At 38.0% G+C, this 15911-nt stretch overlaps 1 protein-coding gene across 1 annotated transcript; it reads left to right on the top strand.

The window, feature by feature from the left end:
• The first annotated feature begins 238 nt into the window (after positions 1–238).
• LOC134578155 (stabilizer of axonemal microtubules 1-like) lies at positions 239–14973 on the top strand. The gene is made up of 10 exons (XM_063437157.1): positions 239–382; positions 1150–1259; positions 4633–4772; positions 7665–7887; positions 9020–9142; positions 11153–11375; positions 11578–11725; positions 12531–12713; positions 13589–13731; positions 14358–14973. Exons 1-10 carry the CDS (start codon positions 285–287, stop codon positions 14443–14445), a joined length of 1479 nt encoding a protein of 492 aa, XP_063293227.1. The 5' UTR covers positions 239–284; the 3' UTR covers positions 14446–14973.
• Positions 14974–15911: the final 938 nt, after the last annotated feature.

Here is a 15911-nt window from a genome sequence, read left to right as displayed (position 1 = left end):
AATTCACTGCTTAGTAAGTAATCACTAATAATAATATATATGATTCCTGTCCAGCATTGTCTCTGTGTGGATCATTATATCACTAAAGCATGTGTCGCTGTGACAGTGTGTACACATTGTGTCAGTGTTTGCTGTGAGGTTGTCAGGTACACAGACCAAGGGCCGGCTTCTTGCCACACAATAAACTGTTTCAGACTCTTCTGGAAAAACCGGCTTTCGGATTCTAAACCCTTCATTTATTCTTGGCCCCTCCTGAGTGAGGCGGGAGAGTTTGGGGGGGAACCATGGAAACGCAACACAGGGATCTTGCCCACAGTGTACTCAAGATCCTGACTATGGAGCCTCCTTTTGTAACCTGTGTCTGTGAGCTGTGTGACTGTGGGTGAGTGGTCCCATCCCGTTTTATTATCAGAGCACCTGCTACAGTGTCTGCGAGAATAGCCATTTTAAATTCGCAAAAGTAAATCAGATTAACACAACACAGGATTTACTATGGGTATGAGTTCAAAAGATCTCCATCAAATTAGAGCATTTAAAACGGTGAGCGTTGTTTGAGCCCCACTCTAAAGGAGGGCCGTGTTCCAAGGGGGGCTGTGTCATTAGATTGTTATTCGTAAGAGAGCAAATATAACTGCTTGGGTTAGAGAATGCATCGGCAGGGTTAGGTGGTTTAGAGTTACGGTTAAGTCAGGCATATAGTGATGGGAGTTGCAGTCCACATTGTCTTTTCCAGTTTGATTATTTTGGACTTTTGAATTTCAAATTTAAGGACCAGGGTAGCTGAAATGATGCAGAATGTTTCCAGTTTGGCTTTTTTGACCTTAAATTTGCAATTTACTTCGAATGCGCTTTGAATTCTCTCTATAGTGAAAAACCCTGAGTGGTCACTGAACAGTGAATTGTGCTGAATGAAATCTGAAGTTTGCAATTAAGTTTTCCCTTTGCTACAATTCTCTGTTTAGTGAATGAACCCCTACTGTGTTCGTTTTTACCACTTCTACTGGAAGGCCATTCCTTGTAACTGGCAGACTTTCAATGAACGACTAAGAAAACAATACAATAATAATGTGGGCTTTTCCATATATCAGTTATAACCATATACACAAACTAACAGACAATAATCTTTATTTCTGGACAATTTCTCTTCAGACGTCACAAACACCACAAAGACTGCAGAAAGCAGCGACGTGTCCAGGGAAACTATATAAAGGGCGATTGCTACATCTCCCACTATAAGTCGACATTCAACGCTCCACGAAGTGAGTGATAGACACTTGGACTCTCGTTAAACTAAAGCATGAATGTTCTCTATGGTCTCGACACTGGTTGATTATAGAGAATGTAAAGATTTTTCTAAATATTGCAAATCTCTTTTAAAATGACCACGGCTTAAGGAACACTATAGTGTTAGGATATTACTAGTTAGTTTTTAATTTCCTTTACCCACTCGTTGTGCTGGCCTCGCTGTGGTTGCCCTGCCTCCCTGGCTGAGATCAACAAGTTCAGTGGAAGACAGCTTCTACAGGTATGCTTAACCCTGAAATCAAAACATTGCTGTATCTACAAAAAGGCAATATTTTATATGATAGGTTTAAAACTACAGTGCTGCTGTAACTAGATCACTTCATTGAGATTGAGATGATGTGGTCTGGGTGCCTTTAAAGGTCGTCTACTCTTTATTGAATAGACTATCACCATCCTTTTTTCATGCCACCTGACTTTATCTCCACTATTCCACTGTATAACCTTGCTATTTAACACAGTAAAGGAGGAGAGTATATTTAAAAGATGAAAAACTACCACAACAGACATAAACACACACACATACATACAGACACACACACATAGACATACACACACACACAGACATACAGACGCACACAGAAACATACAGACACGCAGACATACATACAGACACACACATACAAACACACACATACATACATACACACCCACACACAAACACATGCATACAAACACATACATACAAACACACACAGACAGACACACACATACATACACATATACAGACAGACATACACACACAAACAGACATACAGAAAGACACATACATACGTACACATACATACAAAAACAAAAAAACACACACTCAGGGCACTATAGTGTCAGGAAAACTGCTTTGTTTTCCTGACACTATAGTGATCCTTTAACTTTAGGATTATTTGCTAAAGTTTAAACACAGTCCAGATCAGCAAAAAAACAGATTTGCAATCCTTACATTTATTCAAGGCCAATACGGTTGAATTTTTATTATTGAAACCAAATGATCAACTAATTCTCTACAATGTGGTGTTTGCTTAAAAAAAAACGGTATTTCTCACATACAAATCCGTTATAAAATAATAATAATAATAATAATAATAATAACAAAGTATTTAACCAGGAAAGGTACATTCAGATTACTCTGCTTTTTAAGTACGTCCTGGGGATGTTGCCTTAGCCCAACATCCAGGTGTTCTTATTATTACCCAATTTATTGGTATATAGGATTCCCATATTTATCTAACACAGAATTCCAACTATAACCACTTTGAACAATTCAAGTAGAGGGCAAATTTGCCCACTTTTACCAGGAAAATTAAAATATATTCACAGTATTTGCTAATAGGAGAGCAAGCAACCAGGGGACAAGTGGTCAAAACAATAATAAATTAATAAAACAATTGAGTTCAAAAATACATAAATAAAATAAATAAACAAAACAACTATGTTTCAGTTATATTGGACCCCTCTACGGAGTTAAGCATTTGTCCCCCGGAGTTAGGTGTTAAATTGGTACCAATTACAGCCGTTTGTAATAATAACAACTTGTATTGGACAGAATTAACCCCTTAAGGACAGACGACGGATATATTCCGTCATGATTCCCTTTTATTCCAGAAGTTGTGTCATTAAGGGGTTAAAATCCAACTGAATTCCGATAATCTTGATCTGTATTTGAGCATTCAGTTGTGTATTTTTTTATCATTTCAGCCTCTCTGTTGCATCTGGACAATCTAAAATCCAATCAATAGTAAAGTTAATTCAGAATCGGTACCAGAAAACCCAGACATTGATAAATCTTGTGAACAATATCCTGGTTTTATCATCAGAATGTCTGGCATTTTTGCTAGTCAGGACCGGGATCAGTCGGACCTTTGTGTACAATCCAGTCTGTGTATTCTCCACGTAAATTCTCTGATAGAGAGAGACATCAAAAACGTTAACACCTATATTCAATGAAAACAAACTTTAATTTAATCGCTGAAATAATTTTGGAAAAATGGTGGAAACATGTGACGACTTTAATTCCGAGTGCAGATACGCACCATTTCATTTTGCTGCAGATGATCAACTGCAAATGAGATTTACTCTGCCACATCCCCGGAATGAAATTATCAGTAATTCTTGACAGTTATTGCAAATGTAATTCGGTAATAGTGCAAGTACCCGTAGTTCAATCATTTACAAATCCGCTTTTTCCTGCGTTTTAATCTAGAAGTAATAATAAAAAAAAGCAATATCTATTTTGTTTCTCTTGTTTTTTTCTTTTTATAGAATATTAAAGCTCATCCTTATCCAGAGATAAGGTGAATTAATATTCCAAATATATGGAGCTATGGAGCCAATATTTTTTTAAACACACTTAAAAGAAAACAATATTTGCAAGGCACACCCACTGTTTCTTACCTTACATTAACTAGGGTGCCCTTTATAAACACATCTATTGTAGTTTAATTACACACTTTAAACACCACAACCACTACAACCTGCTGTACCGGTGTGGTGATTATGGTGCCAAGAATGGAAACATTTAAATACAGACAACACAGTAAAGGAGGAGACTATATTTAAAAGAAGAAAAACTACCACAACAAGAGGACATAGTCTTAAATTAGAGGGGCAAAGGTTTAAACATAATATCAGGAAGTATTACTTTACCGAGAGGGTAGTGGATGCATGGAATAGGCTTCCAGTTGAAGTGGTAGAGGTTAACACAGTGAGGGAGTTCAAGTGTGCGTGGGATAGTTATCCTAGATATAAGATAAGGCCAGGGACTAATGAAAGTATTTAGAAAATTGGGCAGACTAGATGGGCCGAATGGTTCTTATCTGCCGTCACATTCTATGTTTCTATAAGTAGTCAAATTGTTTAACAACTTACCTGGGGTCAGCTTGGCATTCATTGCCAGTTCTTTTGGTGCCAGAACACCTGCAGAGCTCAATATGCTCCACTGAGCTAAGCCTTGAAATTGAGGCTTAGGTCGTTGACTTAGAGCATCAGCTGGGTATTCTCAGCCAATGAGTGTGGACCTGCACGACCATGTTTAGCTCAGCAGCAGAGCTTCGAATTGCAAAGAGGGCAGTGGTAGGCGGCAGTGCTTATGGTGTTTGGAGTGTTCCTTTACTTCATTTTCAATATGAGATACTTTGGTATTATTCTAAATCAGTAAATCAAGAAGTTACCTAAAATCTCCCTCTTGTCGTCACATCTTCATCAAAAATTATAATGTCACTATCTGCCTAAATGTTGGAGAAATGGTAGCCTAAATGTTTATGATTTCAGCTCATTTTCGAGAGAACTAAGATGTTTATAATGTAACCACAATTTTGGGGTTTCTTTTGTCTCCAGATGTGCTTCCTCGAAGCAGCAAGAGGCCTCTCAGAACGCCACTTTTTTCCAGTCTTCCACCCATGAACTTGGCGACTACACAAAGATCAGAATTTATAGCTCGGCCATTTGGGGACAGAACCAAGCCGGTCATTCCTTTGGTAAGCTTAGAAGAAAAGAAAAATAATATAAAATCTTGTATTTATTTTCATGAGCACACGCTTAGCATACACATTTTCTGTACATTGAAGATGTCCAACTGCTTGAATGTTGGTGTAGGTATGGTCTGATTGGATTACAGATCAATTAGGGTACTATTAAAAATATTCCTGGTCTTGTCCTCTGTTCATACTCACACCACCAACTCTCATCTTCAAGTCTTCTCTAGTTCCCATAGGACTATATTCCCTGCTTCATTAGACTCTCCCCATCTCCATTCATCAGAAGAAAAGATAATTACTAAAAAGCCCACTTCTTCAAAATAGCATAACAATCAAACTGTTAACATCCTTTCCTCTCCCTCTGCAAACTTTACTAACTTGCTTCACGTCCTCTCCTCCAAATGCATCATAGAACATTCAAGATTTTTGTGTAATTATACCCTCCGTGAAATTCCAAAGTGACCACGGAGGTATTAAGAATGTAGTGTTATTGGCAGAGCAGAGGTTGACAAAATTCCATTGCTAATTTTTGGCAATTTCCAGAAAATTTACTCATGCATTGTGAGAGAAGTTCCATGGTGGCTATTGAGGTCTCACAGGATTTTCAATGTACTCTTGTGCATGCACAAAAAGTGACAATATATGTAAAGACTCTGAAAGTAACAGTGACGCTGAAATTGTTTGGTTTGGGGAAAGCAATTGCGTGATGTTATATAAAGTGTTTATTACGCATTTATGTGATGTGCATATCAAAGACTCCCCTTGAGGGCCGGACTGGGAAAAACTTCAGCTCGGGCATTTTTGAATCACAGCGGCCCACTGAGAAGGGGGTGGGCCAGAGAGGGGGGTGTTTTGTCATCACCAATGACAAGCACGGATAAGAATAGCAAACATATATATGTTGTTTTTTTTTTGTTATTTATTTTTATTATTATATTTATGTCCCCCCTTCCTTCTTACCTTTGGTAGGGGTGGACCTTGTTGCCAGCCCTGGTGGTCCGGTGAGGAGTGAACTCTGCCCTGCAGTTCCTAGGGTAGAGTTTACTGTCACGAGATTGGAGTGTTGCCATAGTAACGGCGGCAACGCTCCGATCTTGTGAGAGTAACGCGGAGCTGAAGGATAGAGCTCCCCCTGGTTCTCCCTCCCCCGCCAGTGGCTTCATCTCAGTGCCTGTGGGCCAGTGAGGAGATAGCTTGTCTCCCCACCGGCCCATGAAGGCACACAGCAGGGCCGGCGCTCTGATAGCACTGGCTCTGCATGGGCTGGCAGGGCAGATACACTGATCTCCCCTGTCGTCCTCAATCCACTGGGCATTTGCCCGGTATGCCCGATGGCCAGTCTGGGCCTGGTCCACGCTGACTTGAATGGGTTAATATAGACATCAAAAACAAATGTAACTTAATGGAGCAGTTTCGGTTTCTAGATCATGCTCCTGCAGTAACACTGCTATTTAGGAGTAAATCTATGTTTCTGTTTATGCAGCAAACCTCCTCTGGCTGTGACTGACAGAGTCTACATAAAAAAAAAAAATGGTTTCGTTTTCAATCAGATGTTAACTTGCTCTAGGTGTTTTCATCTCCTGCTCTTTAAATTGAACTTTAATCACACACAAGAGGCTCCTGCGGGGTCTAGAAGGCTGGTAGCAGAACAGGAGATACGAAATTAAAAATTAAACAGAATTTGTAATAAAGGAAGTATAAACATTAGATGACTCTTTACAGGAAGTGTTTAGGAAGGCTGTGTACGTCACTTGCAGGGAGGTATGGCTAGGGCTGTATAAACAAAATGACTTGTCTAAATGGCAGTGAATTGGGAAGTGAGACTGCAGGGGCATGATCTATACACCAAAACCACTCCATTAGGCTAAAGTTGTTTTGATGCCTATAGTGTCCCTTTAATTAGTGCATGTGAACTTGCCTTTGGAAAGCCTCCCATTTTTCTGAATAGTGTTGTCTGCGGGATGGCTACCAGTTAATAAATTGGACAGAGTAGAATACCCCTGGGATTTGTCTCAAAATAGAAACATTCAGAGTTGTATGTTTTATTTAGTAATTCTTAATGCGTTATTTCCCTATTATGTATTATCAGTATAATACTTTTTATTTTTTTTTGTACATTAGGTTAAAATAACTGATCTGGAAAATGTTTCCAACTAAGTTATTGAGAGTCACAATATGACTAATTTAACCTCAGTTTGACATCTGAAATTCAATTCAGTAGAATTCAGAGTTAAGTAAATCGACCATGTTAGCCTTTTGATGACAGGGAATAAAAAAAAAAATCTGTATTATAGTCAGAAATACAGTTCATTTAAGGACACACGATCAGCATCGTGAGACATAGGGAGTAAGGTACAAAAGAAAATACTTAAAAGATTTGTTGGCAATCATCTTCTAACTGATGCTTCAGGATATGTGGGAGCTACAGAAATTGATTTTGTTGTTCTGTATTTTGATGCATAGGGAAATGTGTGACCCAGATGAATTTTATATTTATTAGGGGAGGTGTCGCAAGCATTGCATGCCCTGGTATGAAAATATCAAATGATCTTTCAAAATGATTAATTTGTAAGTAGGTGAAATAATGACTTTTAAAGGAGAACTGACATTTTTCATGATTTTAAATATTATGTTTACGTATTTTTTAAAAAAAAAAAATGTGTGAAAAATGTGTGCCTCCATTTTACTCCCTGTCAATCACTATGATAAGCCCTGTTCTTTGCATCTGGCTGGCAACACAGAGAAGGCATTACGAGAGCAAGAGAAAAGAAACAATGTTTATGTTTCCTCTCCTCATTTGCATTGCGTGCCCTGGCTGTGCCTGGCTTGAAGTGAATGGTGATGTAGTTTGTTAAATAACTGTAAACCCAATACCATCTTCCTTCAACACAGGAAAGCTATCACCAGGGTCCACAAGAGCCCATGATGGACCAAACACTCTACAGTCTGCATTATCCTCCAAAAGAGGGAGAAAGAGCTGCAATCAGACGACCAGCAGACACTTTGCGCCCTCCACCACTTTCCAAATTTCAGCCCAGCACAACAAACAAGGCGGACTACAAAGAGTGGAAGTCAGAACGCCAACCACAATATGGAGAGCTACCAGCTGTGGCAGGTACTAGGAAGAGGAAGCAATTAGGTGGATCATTAAAAAGTACTATTCGTGCATTTGCCAGCAATAGTTATCCAACTATATATAACAAAGTATTCAAAGTGCACATCACGGGAGAACAATGGGTATTTAGTGGAGATATATATGGATGCTATACAAAAAATAGGTGAAGCTTTATAAATACATATCTTTCTCTGTTTAAATCTACAGGTTCTGCAAAAACAGAGAAGGAACACAAATAGTGCTGATCAAACTTATAAATAAGTAAATGTACAAGTTTGGATGTATGGTACACTCACAAAGGTAGAGCCATAATGCTACCTGGCTCTGGTTTAAGGTGCCTCTGGATCCTTAAGGAGATCCACTCCTTAATACGAAAATAGGATGGGTCTACTCAGGAAACCAAAATAAAATTGTATTTATTCCAATTATTAAAACAAAGGGATAAAAATAAAATAGTGAATAGATAAATAAATGTCCTTATGGATAGTCCAATCTACCAAAATGCGTTTCGCCCGGTTCAGGCTTCCTCGGTTGGTGTGTGGATGTCTCTTTATGTACATAGCGTCTTATGTAAGTACTAATTTTTATATTTTTTATTTTTTTTAATTCCGGTGGAATGCCAAGGTGCGTTCCATACGCACCACCACGTGGCGTCTCTCGTCATCCTCTTGGAACGCATCTAGTATTCCATTTCCTTGTTCATATCGGACTTGGACATTAAGGGTATAAGTCTATTTCTTTTGAATAAAGCAAACAGAGGTGCCCTTAAGGTATTACACCCACGAGAATGGAGTGGTAAAAGCACCACTCGTTGTACCTCCCTGAGTGCTATAGCAACAAGTGGCGCTTTTACCACTCCAATCTTGTGGGTGTAATACCTTAAGGGCACCTCTGTTTGCTTTATTTTATAGATCTATAAGTCAATTTCTATGCTGCACTAGCTCTCTTTCTGTTTTTGTCTCCTTAATAGGTGTCAGAGTGATTTCCATGTTTGCAAGTATACCTACAGATTGTGCTTTGTTTTACCACAACCACTGTTTGTGTTTCAATTACTTATAATATTTCCACTCTGTATACACCTCATTTTATAAGTCAATTTCTTTTCTTTTATCTCTTGTGAAAAATTATACAGGATCCATTCTCTTCTCCGGTGAAAGCCACCAGATGAAAACCACAACCCAAGATCACTTTACAGAGAAAAAGATGACAAGAATTGCCCCAGTGAAGTCAATTGAGAGTCATCTACATATGGAAGGTATGAAAAGTAGAATTTATTTACATTTTAGATGTCACGATAGGAACACTATAGTCACCTAAACAACTTTAGCTAAATAAAGCAGTTTTAGTGTATAGATCATTCCCCTGCAATTTCACTGCTCAATTTACTGCCATGTAGGAGTTAAATCACTTTGTTTCTGTTTATGCAGCCCTAGCCACACCTCCCCTGTCTATGATTGACACAGCCTGCATGAAAAACTGTTTCACTTTCAATCAGATGTATTTTACCTTAAACAATTGTATCTCTTTCTCTGTAAATTGAACTTTAATCACATACTGGAGATTCTTGCAGGGTCTAGCAAGCTATTAGCATAGCATAGGAGAAGAAAAATCTAAATTAAACAGAACTTACAATAAAGAAAGGATAAACTTTAGATGACTCTTTACAGGAAGTATTTAGGAAGGCTGTGTAAGTTACATGCAGGTAGGTGTGACTAGGGTTCATAAAGTTATTTAACTCCTAAATGGCAGGAATTGAGCAGTGAGACTGCAGGGACATGATTTGTGCGCCAAAACTGCTTCATTAAGCTAAAGTTGTTTTGATGACGTTAAGGTCCCTTTAAGGTATAACAGACCTTTTTTCAGTATCTGAAGATGACAGTAAAGATAAAAATAAATTGAAAAAAAAAAACAAATATAATAACATTTGACTGTTATGCAACTTTTAGTACCCTGCAACCCATACACACATTTTTCTGCTTTATTTAAAACTCTCGAGAAAAGTTCATGAAAGATTGCATATTTTTTCTATATTCATGTATACACAAAATATACAAAAGACAGAAAATATAAATTAATAACAGCAAATACAGTGAGGGGTGCTCCAAACACAGTGATTAATACTTAGAACTGTGAGACCCCCTGATCATTCTGTAAAAGATTATATAAAAAATAAACATAGTACAATACTGTATACAATAAAATTGATCAATAACAGAGAGGTAATGGTCACTCACAATCTTCAGAGCCTTAGGGAACAGGCTCTGGCTGTATCAGCAAGTAAATAATAAGCTTATTCAAGCTATCAGCACGACACCTCAATCTCCGCCTTTCCCAGATAGATATAATAATAATTCATTACAAATCTATATTACCCAGGACTGTAAAAGGACTTAAAAAAAGACCCATTACCTCTGTTATTGATCAATTGTATTGTATACAGTATTATGCCATGTCTATTTTTGTAAAAACGTTTACAGAACGATCAGGAGGTCTCACAGTACTAAGTATTAATCACTGTGTTTGGAGCACCCCCTCACTGTATTTGCTGTTATTGATTTATGTAGTGTCTTTTGAGTAGTTTCTAGACACTGGGGGTTGTCGCTATTTTGCTATTTCAGCGCCAATCCACCTGTATTTTATCCTGTTTCAGGGTCAAAGATTTTGTTTACAGAAAATATAAATTGACAACAGTATTAATTAATTAAAGATAGTTTTACAATATTTAAGAGATAACTCCAACCCAAAAACTGTATTTTAGGCAAACACATTTTTTTGGTTAGCGTAACCCTTGCTGTAAAAAATGGAACCAAGGGGAACTTAAGCAAGTTACTGTGCTTTATGGTAGATATATTTTAAATTAAAGGTGTGCACTTTTTTATGATTGAATTGACCTAAGAATGATAAATTGACAACAATATTCGTTGGAAGATGGTTTTACGTTACCCTGTTATGTAAATGTGTGTTTGTTTGTTTTTTATTCTATATGAACAATTTATATATATATATATATATATATATATATATAATTATTTTTCATATATACACACATACATGGGTTTCAGTCCTTTATATATTTTGTCAAGAGATATGAATGGTAAATAAAGTTCAACCATGCGTATATGTAGGGACTAAAAGTCACAATTCAAATGTTATAAGACAAATGTTTGAACTATTGAAGGACTTTTATTAGTAGTAGTATAATCACAGCTTTCTTATCCTTTTGTTCTTGTTTTTTGTTTCTGAATAACTATTTTTTTTATTCAAGGCGAACACGACATGAGAACCACAAATCAGTCCACATTTTTCCCTCTGCCTCTGGAAAAGGTGACAAGGAGGAAGGAAAATGTACCAAAAATCGACAAAGACCGACCACAAATGGAGACCACAACCAAGTATCAGAGAGACTTCCCCATGCCACATCAGGCTCCAGAACCAAGCAAAGTCGCCCACCCACCACCAGATAACCTGACGGTGAATACCCACTACAGGTAAATTGGGTGAGGAACACTATGCAAGCATCAAGTCTATCTAAATCTGTCCAAATAGGAGCCTACGGAGCAACATGTGGCCCGTGGGTTACTAGCTGGACAACTCTAGATTAGGGCAATAAACAAAAGTGATTAATTATAGGCTATGAAAATGGCTACGTCATCAGAAGTAGATGAGATATATTTGTGGTTTCCTCCTCAGTAACCAGTTTCAGACAGTTCAAAGAGAGGCATTCCCTGGTTGGGACCCACTGAAATACCCTCGTCCTGAACTTGCTCACCTAAATGAGGAGCTAAGCATTATGGGTAGAGAGCGTGGTGGACAAGTGGATGGGAACACTGTGACAAAGGTAAGAGAAAGTCTCCTGTCTATTCATTTGTCATACTTTCAAATGTTATTTTACCATTATATCCTCCCATTAACGTTTTAGAATCGAAAAATCTTACAGACTTTTCCATGGAAACTGTAACACGGGCATTGCATGGCAGTAGAAAATATAACATTCATATACTTATAAAAAAAAAAAATACATTGCATATTTAAAATTGTGTGCACAGCTTTGGAGCAACAAGCCTACAAACATTAGAACCACTCAGGCCAACCCACATTTTGGGTTGGAAACTGAAAACGTGGCCTTTTTTTAGTTTTTTCCATACCAATTCCAAGAACATAGATCAGGGTTTTTGTTTTATCTAGATATTAAACCAGAGCATAAGTATTGAGTTATTTACTAAAGGGTAAATTGTGGGGAATTCTGAGTGAATTTCACAGTTTAGGTAACAAAAGCCGAATTAAATGGAAAATTCTACAAGTCATGTATTTGTTTCAGTTCAGCTGTTGGCATAACATTTGAAATCTACTTTGATTTCACAGCAATTCTCACTTTAGTGAATAACCAATAGTGTCTTAGGCAGGTTGTCTATTTTCCAATTGTCTCCTTTTTTGCCATTTCCCAGTTGCATGCAATCTTTTCAGCATCCATTTTTTATTTTAATTTTTTTAAGATTTTGTCCCGCTTGTTCACATCTCTGCCTCTATGCCCTGACATTTCCTTTGTTCTAATTCTGTCCCAGTTGCCAATTCAACTTTTGCTTAAAACTCTTTAAAATGAATACTATTCCCCACTTTAAAGCTATAATGAACTCTCTCGTCAGCTTGCATTCCTTCCACCAGAAATGCAGCCCAAGGAACCTGTTCGACGACCACGTTCAGTCCTCCGGCCTCTGAATGCAAAGTTTGATGGTTCCACGCACAGCAAAACAGTGTTCCAGGACTGGGGGGTACAGCCACGTAAACGGCATGGTGACCCCAAAGATGGCACCTCATTGAGACCTTTGGTGAGATATGAAGGTGCATGTAATTGTAATGCTAAAAGATATAACCTCTACACCTCACGAGCTGAATGAAATTGCTTCTCTGTACAAATATATTCCTATAGATCAAATACTTGGGTCATAAAACGCAGCCTCCTCCCTCCCTAATTGGCCATTACCGACGAGGAGGATGGAGCGGGGGCATAAATAATTTAATAATAATAATAATAATTTGATGTATTTAATACATCAGGGACAGGCAACTTTCAGCACTCCAGATCTTGTAGATGTTTACGAGCATTATGGGAGAGGTAGTCCACATCTAGAATGCTGAACGTTGCTTCCCCCTTGACATATATTATGAGCCTGCATCTATTCCCCCGGTCTAGTGGTTGCCACGACCACGTTTGTGCTGTTTATCTGAAGAATGAAAACCCAGTAAGTAACCACTTTACAGAATAAGACAATATTGCCTATGGCAATAGTGGCCTGTAAAATGCAGCAAGGACTGCATAAGGCACTGTGCCACATCTAAACCATTGCAGCTTTATATATGTGTAGGACCTGTTATATGTATAAAAAAAGGAATTGACTAACTTGAGATATTATTAAATAATGTATGCAATTACTAGTGATGCTCTGTGTTGGTAAATGTAGCCCATTACAATGTAGTATAGAGATCTAAATTACTATAAAATGAACAAGATGGGAGTTATTGAAAACCTACATCTCTAAATACAAATAATATATCTTCCAGTATACAGGACACTGTTAAACATTACAATCATTTAAATTTGCACTTGGTTTTATATGGGTTTCATACCTTGTAATGATGTTAATAACAAAGCTCCACTGTAGATGGTTGTCCAGCAACAAAGTAATTGATTCTATCCACACAGATCAGGCTGGACAGCAAGACTACAACAGGAACCACATTTGTGCCAAAAAAGGGAGAGATGGTGAAGAACTGCAAGCCAGAAAAGGACAACTTGGAGCTGATGGGTGAAAGAGATTTTACCACAGTGCACAGAGAGGCTTACCGGTACTTATCCAGAGACTGTAGTTCATTTTAATATAGAGAGCAGCACAGAGATTTGAATGTAAACAAGAGTAAAAATGTGGAACAAAGCCCAGCAGTTCCAAGGGGTTATTGCCCATCGGAATTTGTGATTCCCAAGTGTGTGATATATACAATATTTATACAGACATCAAAATATTATTACATCATATGCCAATCAAAGCAATGGACAATGACGGGTACAAATATTTCTTGCCTCTTTGCATACAGTAGAGCTGTCATCCGTGGAATAAAAGGCAAAAAAAAAAAAAAAAAACTAACATCGAAGACTATTAAAGCTTTGGAAACTAAACAGTTTAAAAGAGAATTTAAGTTTCTTACAGTAAAACAGTTGCAGCAGTAATCTGTATCAGCAATGTTACTTTAGAATAGATCCCGCTATATATGGCAAAAGCCATGGACAGGAATAGCACTGGACGAGTGAAAACACAAGTCTGTTAAAACAAAAAGGTACATAGACTAATAAAATGACTGACCATCATCATAACCGGTGAAATACATCTGGAATAGTGAGCAAGGAAGGAAATTAACCACCTAGAAGATCAATGGAATGTTGCAATATCAAATATTCTTATTTTTTTGTCCCACAGAATTCCGCAGTTACCGGAGTGCCGAATGCAGATCTACCTTCGGCAGATGAGGGAAGAGAAAGCGCCAGAAGGAAAGGACATTCAGTGACGGGCTGAAAAATGGTCAATAACCATTCAGTCTGCTAGCTACCATTCTTAACACTTTAAAATGTCCTTATAAAACATAACAGAGATGTTATGGATGGACGCACGAAACAAATTATAACCAACTTATATCTTTACTGCAAGAAAAGATCTGTCTATGTCTTAACTGTTGCCCTCTACTTTCCTTTTCAAACGCTTCAGTTTTATCTGGCCAATACGACTGCTTCAAAGGAGTTTATTCACTAAAGATCGAACTGGAAAAACTGCGACCATAGCAGAGCTGGAAAACTTTAATATTTAGATATTTTGGGCTAAATCCTGCAATGCAATGTTCACTGTAACCATGTGTTTCATGATTAAACACCAACTTACCCTCCCCTGCACCCAGCGGGCACCGAACGCCAAGTGGTAAAGTCACCATCCGGGGGCATTCACAAAATATGCAAAGACCCCACAAAGTGACAGAGCTGCTTTAATAGGAGCACATACTGAAGTGAGAAGTATATGGTGAACCCCAATGTATATTCTGCCATCAGCCCATAGTCCTATTTAAAGAGAACTATCCCTTCTATGGAATTTGCACTGGTGAATAAAACGTTGCACCATCACCTAGAACTTGTAACTATTTTATGCTGACAATTACAACGTAACATACAGGAAGTTGTTATAGTGTCTACAGTAGTTCACCCCTTCCCCTACCTTTGTCCTAGGCTCTAAAGAGCAGTATTTTAATATTTAGAAGGTTTGGAAGCATGGCTTTAAATCACGCCTCAAAGCAATCTGGATAAGAGAGCCGGGACTGTTACTTCCCAGTTCTCCTACCTAGGCATACCGTGATGTCACACGCATGTGCACACGCCTTGTCACAGAGAATCATTGCATAGCCGTGGTCCTCTATGTGGAGCATTGGGCTGGACCTCTATCCTGGAGGCATAGCTCCATGTACATCAAGTGAGGAGTGGGGGGGGGGAGGGGGTGGAGGCAACGCTGGTGCTGGAGAGAAGTAAGTAAAATGCATTTTATAGTTTTTTTTTTTTTTTTTATAAACACTGGGGTGGTGGTGTGCTAAAACAGGATAATTAAGGCAATAGCATTAGGAATACATTTGTGTCCCTTTAAAGATATAGCAGATAACGTCAATATCCAGTTCAGACAAGGCAGAGCCAGTGCAAACATTGGAAATGAAGGGGAGAAATGGATATACATTGTTTCATTTCTACTTTTCTCTGTACGTTTTTTTCTATGCTGTCTGCCAGGCGCAAAAGGACAGAGTTTGTAACGGAGCTAAGATGGAGGCACCCAGTTACAGGGAAAATAAGAGGGGTGGATTTCTACATTGGATTTTATTTTTCATACCTCATAAATATATTGTAAGTTTGTTAAACACAGGCATAAGCTAAAAAAATGGTAAAAGTCCCAAGAAGGGGCAGTTCCCATTTAACTTTATTAAAAAAAAATGGATAACACAGA

This window comes from Pelobates fuscus, chromosome 11, assembly GCF_036172605.1.
Source record: "Pelobates fuscus isolate aPelFus1 chromosome 11, aPelFus1.pri, whole genome shotgun sequence".
NCBI classification, from domain to species: Eukaryota; Metazoa; Chordata; class Amphibia; order Anura; family Pelobatidae; genus Pelobates; species Pelobates fuscus.
Note: the sequence above shows the minus strand (reverse complement) of the source record. Positions and strands in the feature narration are given on the sequence as shown.